Below are 5,955 nucleotides of genomic sequence, written 5' to 3' on the forward strand. Positions count from 1 at the left end.
TTAATAGATATATATATATATAATGTATATATTTTAATATTTTAAAGATATATTTAAATATATTTTTCATATTTTTCTATATATAAAACTTAATTTGAAAGTTCTTAAAGGGATCATTCACCCAAGAAATATGACAATTTTTAAGTACAATTCTGTCATCACTTTCTCACGCTGTCATTCTGAACATGAAAGAAAAAAAAAAAGAAATGGCGTCAAAGATGTTTTGAAGAACGTTGGTCTCCAAACAGCATTGGACCCCTTCATGAACCAAAAAATTCCTGGAAAATTTTCCAAAATATTTCCTTGTGTTTTTCATAGAGAAGAAAGAAAGTCATGCAGGTTTGAAATGAAATGAGTGTGAGTAAATGATGACAGAATTTATTTTTTGGATGAACTGTCCCTTTAATAACAAGCACAGCACTCATGATCCAGGAGAGACTGACAGGCCGTCCTCCTGTCTCCTCACCCCAGAATCTACAAATTCCTTCAAACCTGCACACCACAAACCCCAATCTGTCTCCAGACACCTCCTCGCCCAGCACCCTTCCCTTCATTCTCTCTCTCTCTCTCTGATTTGGGGATTAGGACAGAGGGAGGTTTGTGGTCCACTGGTTGCTGTGGCACATCTATTGATGTCAAGTAAGCGATAACCTGTCTGCCCTCACATCTGATTCTAGCCAGAGCGGGGCGGCAGTCTGCTCGCACACAAACACACAGACACGTCACACGTCAAGAGCTAGCAGAACAAAGCACATATCACCTCCCATGTGAAGATGCAACACAAATTTGTAGCATAAAGCCTGCTTTAGGAATCAACTTAAAATGCAGATTTAGGCTTTGTGCGCTGAAACTGTTAGGTTTCATTCACGAACACATTGGATTTTCTCTTTGAGTCTGGGTTTTTTAAGGTAAAGGTGATGATGAAATGGATGTAAGGGTATTTTTCACACCTTGACAGGAATGTTTTGTGTTGTTTTTGAGGTGTTTGTACATCCTCGTTTAATAAAATATGACGTGCGTTGCCTTATTCCTTACACTGAACCTTGAATTGGAGCTGCACGAATTGATATAAAGAGTCTCTTAATAAGATTATGTGATATTGATATCGCCTCCGTTATAGTTGATGGGATTATTACAGCTTGCTTTTTATGCCGTGGAATACAGTATACGAGTGTCCTTGCCATGTGCACCAAAAATTGATATTACACCCTATTACTACAGCATTTTGTTGTAGCATAAATCAGTGATGGATATCTGTTTATTCTGCTTTTTTTTCTCCTTCGGTTTGTTTACTCATTTTAAAGGCGTTTAGCTCTGTAAAGGATATCAATTTCAGCCTGTATCCGAACTCATAAATAAGCTCTCCTCACTTTCTCTCGTGTCTGTCATGAGTGATAAATTCTCTCACCTGCTGATCCATCACCCGTCTCGCCCCGCTCGCGCTTTCTGATGGCACAAAGTTGAGAGAGAGAGAGTCTAGGCCCTCTCGCTCCGCTCTCAGACGGCCTCAGACACCAGACCATCCATTTAGTATGTGTGACGGCCATTTCTGTGCTTTCTTAGTCACTAAACTTAGGGCTTGTTTACTTGTACATGATTAGTGCTTTCTGATGTTATTTTAAAAATCAGGCTGTTTGTTTAGTATACTGCCTACTTAACCTGATAAAAACTACTGTATCATATTTGATATGCAAATTTTAAGGCTTCTAAATTAAACACATGATCAAAAATTCACTGAAAAAACTTGTACAGAATGTACTACATGCTTTCTGTCATCTGATTTGATAGTTTCTACTTAGCAACGTCTCCCTTCAGGCTGTGGCTCATGTGCCTTTTTGCTGTGAAATCTTTACTGATTTTTATAAAGCAGATTTTGTTTGTAATATTTCAAGATGAACAGGACTGAAGCAACTTAGGTTTACTTGATAATGCATACATTTTTTTTTTTTTTTTGAAAAATCATGTTCAAATGTGAGTATCAAATATAATACTTGTTATTTGTTCATTATCATTGTATTGCATTGTATCACATGTTTTGCTGCCCACAGTAAAAACTGCAGAGCTTTGATCATAAAACTAAGCATTTAAATATCATCTAAGACATATTATCGGGAGATATAGTGACAACTGATTTTGGATGCATTTTATGTAAGTAGTCTGTAGGCTGTCATATTGTTATGAAGATCTCATTAATTTACATTACAATAATTTTTATCTCACGTTTTGGCCATTTTTTGGCAAAAAAATTGCATAGTTTTGCTCAATTTGAGCATCTGAATAAAATTGAGTTGATTTTTTTCCTCCAGTAATATGAGTGCAGTATTCTCCTGTATCATATGAGCCATAAAAGCCCGATATATATGATACTCAAAATTGCATAAATTTGATTTGTTTAAAACCATTTAAAATACTATTTGGCCAGTGGAAACGAATGAGAGCAACTCTGAAAATTTTCTCTGAAATGTATTTTCAAGGACACTGAATCGCAATGTGATGTCTCAAAAAGCATTTATTGTCCATATCTCTGCATTAAACATGGTGTCACGTGGATGGAATATGCATGGAAATGATATGCAGATGACGTTATGCATATTAAAACTAGGCATTGTAAGCTCCATATATGGCTATTTCGGGGAGGAGATGGGGTGGAGATTCATGGACGCACAATCTTCCGCTGACTGGGTATTACAAAGGGAATTTTGTCTCAAAAAGCATTTATTGTCCATATCTCTGCATTAAACATGGTGTCACGTGGATGGAATATGCATGGAAATGATATGCAGATGAGGTTATGCATAGTAAAACTCCATATATGGTGATTTCTGGGAGGAGTCGGGGTGGAGATGCACGTATGCACAATCTTCACCTGACTGGGATTTATAAAGGGATTTTTGCGCAGCTTCTGGCATGCGCATGGTTTTATAAATCTGAAAACGTTTGTACGTACGCAAAATCTAGCTTTTGTGCATATGCACACTTTTAGGATGAAATCTACGCAAAATTTTATACATGAGGCCCCTGCTTACATTTGCCAAAATGTGCAGTATACAACCTGAGCGGACTGCATAGAATAATATATCCAATAATGTATCCCACAATGCAGTGGACTCTTTTTGACCTTACATTTCCAGAGTGACATTTTATTATTTTGTCTGACTGCAAAGATAGTTATAGATATATATACAAAATGGCACTACAGTGCAAAATAATATTTTTGTTCGTTCAGAGATCATAAGGGATATTATAGTTGGAAAAAAACTTAAATTGAAACTTTTTTTAAATTTACACTTAATTTATTCCAGCTAGTTGACAAGACAACATTTCTAATTTTTGGTTAGTTTAACTATTATTTAAGTATTGAGTATTTATTATTAAGTATTTAACTAAAACTTAATAAAATAAAAAGAATAAATGAAAACAAATAAAAAACTATATAGACATATAAAAAAATATTAAAAGACAATTAAGAAAATGACTTTTTTTTACAACAGAAAATATAAAAATCTAATTAAAAATATTAACAAAAACTATATTAGATACTAAAATAATACTGATGCTGCCAAAAAAAAATTCTTGTAATTATAAATTTAAAAACATGGGTTCTCTTGAGTTGTTTTTGTAGAGTTGTGACTGAATTTTGAAAAGTCAAGTCACGCATGTCAACAAACCGGAAATGCAATGTCAGACTCAATCGAGTCATGGCGTACATTATTCTACACGCTATGCTATTGTACACTACACATTTTGAAAAACATAGTCATCATAATGCATTCCGTTCATACAGAAAACTGCGCTCAGAGTATACAGTGCGTAATGCAAAATGAGTACGAGTAGCATGTTAGACTGCATATATGAACAGACATTTGTGACAGCAGGATGGATTGGAAACTCTTTACAGAACATTGATGCATCTTTCTGTCAGGTTTGCTGTCAGACAGCTGAAGGTGAAAACGGGCCGTGGTGGCTCCCACTGCCCTTCGTGCGCTGGTCAGATCAGAACGGTCGGTAATGGCGTGAAACAGGGCAGAGGGAGATCTGAGGAGATGAGAATCGAAGGTGAGGATGGCTCTAGGCGCCTCAACCGTGGGCCCACCGCCCCCCTCGTTCCCACCCGTCAACCTCCGCACATCTTCAAAAGCACATCCCTCACCGGCCCCCCTTTCCTCGCAGACGCATGATAATGCTCTCTACTCTTTGATTACACTTAGCAATTGGAGAGCCCTCCATTCAAGAGCGCTGGGTTTTATCAAAACCAATCAACATGAAAGTTTTTTTTTTTCCCATCCGCTGCCGCACCCACTGGAGGGCGAGAGCAGGGGGGAAAAACAGTGTTTGGTGGGGGTTTCGAGAGAAAAAAAGGTGAAATAGAGACATCAGAGTAAATGGGCAGCCTGTTGGGAGACGTACACATGACTGAGAGTTGGAAAGCACCCGACTGATGGATCCTTTGAGCCGCTGAGCGCCACGCAGTGAATTGTGGGTTTAAGACAGAAATAGAAAGACGGGAACGCGGTTGCTCAGTCCCGAGGTCATTTTCTAGAGGGCGCGACTGTGGGAGAAACGGCTTCAGTTTTATAACATCATTTGAATATTACGTTTATGCCACGGATGATGAATTAGAGGGACGGCTGTCGTTTGTTAATAATTCAGCTGCGCGGATGGCAGGATAGACTCAGACAAATACAGAGAGATGGGCTGCATTCCTCTGAGGATGTATGAATAATGCTCGTTTGAGATCAAGGAGTGTGTGAAGGGTGTTTAAAGGTTGCGTGTCGACAGCGCAGTGGGAGATTATATACATTCTAGCTGAAGCACTTAATCTGACTTATGAGTGTTTGTTTCAATGGGATGAAACCGGACGATGAGTTCAAGAAAACTGATTCCACGTGAGCCGTTAGGAGTCCTGTAGGAAAGAAACATGAGCTCTCTCTTTACTATCTCCTAGGTTGCATTGAGATTAGTTGGAGATCTCAACAGTCTCAAATCATGATCAGATCAATAAGAACTCATGAATCAATATTTCTCATCAATTTCTCTCATGATCAAGTGATCTGAGCTGCTATTCACATTCATTTATTCGTGTACATCTATATGGTCCAAAATACAGTAAAAGCAGTAATATTGTGAAATATTATTATAGTTTGAAATAACTATTTTCTATTTGAATGTATTTTAAAATGTAGTTCATTTCTGTGATGCAAAGCTGAATTTTCAGCATCATTACTCCAGACTTGAGTGTCACATGATCCTTCAGAAATCTTTCTAAACAGCAACCTGTGAGCAATCAAATATTCATTAAAACTGATTTAACGTGTCTCGTTTCTTCTTGGTTGCATTGAGATTAATTCGAGAGCAAATTGAGAGTTTTGCTCAAGCTTCCCAAAGAGATCTCAACAGTATCAGCAAATGAAGTTCCTGATTCTCAGTTTCTAAAGAGATCTCAACAATATCAAATTGTGATCAGATAAATATTTCTCATCATGGTCTCTCATGATCAAATGATCTGAGCTGCTATCAACATTCATTTTATTGCTCTATAGTATTGCAGTTTGTTGTGAACTATTAACTTTTGATTTGTTTTCATCTTTATCTTTTCCAGCAAATTTAAGGAGAAATTAAATTTGTGACTAAGTTCATTATTAAATAAAACAAAACCATTTGAACACATAAGTTATAAAAAAGCTATCATTGGGCAATAATATATTCATTATTCATGTGTTCCATTGCAAAAATCTAACATCTAAAATCATATTTTGCTCCTTATTTAAAGGGGTCATATGATGCGATTTCAAGTTTTCCTTTCTCTTTGGAGTGTTACAAGCTGATTGTGCATAGATAAGATCCCTGAAGTTGCAAAGACTAAAGTCTCAAATCCAAAGAGATATTCTTTATCAAAGTTAAGACTCTGCCACGCCCCCCTAAAACGGCTCGTTCTAACACACCCCACATATCTAC

The 5,955-nt window shown here is 37.0% G+C and overlaps 1 protein-coding gene across 1 annotated transcript in view; it reads left to right on the plus strand.

Moving 5' to 3' along the window:
* LOC107729275 (A-kinase anchor protein 6-like) overlaps positions 1-5,955 on the plus strand; it is a 154,391-nt gene that overhangs the window by 38,545 nt on the left and 109,891 nt on the right. Inside the window, exon 8 of the mRNA XM_016539732.1 lies at positions 684-693. Coding sequence (XP_016395218.1) covers positions 684-693 — 10 coding nt within the window. The remainder of the gene's footprint in view (positions 1-683; positions 694-5,955) is intronic.

This window comes from Sinocyclocheilus rhinocerous, unplaced genomic scaffold (genome assembly GCF_001515625.1).
Source record: "Sinocyclocheilus rhinocerous isolate Xijiao unplaced genomic scaffold, SAMN03320098_v1.1 scaffold1268, whole genome shotgun sequence".
Taxonomy (NCBI): domain Eukaryota; kingdom Metazoa; phylum Chordata; class Actinopteri; order Cypriniformes; family Cyprinidae; genus Sinocyclocheilus; species Sinocyclocheilus rhinocerous.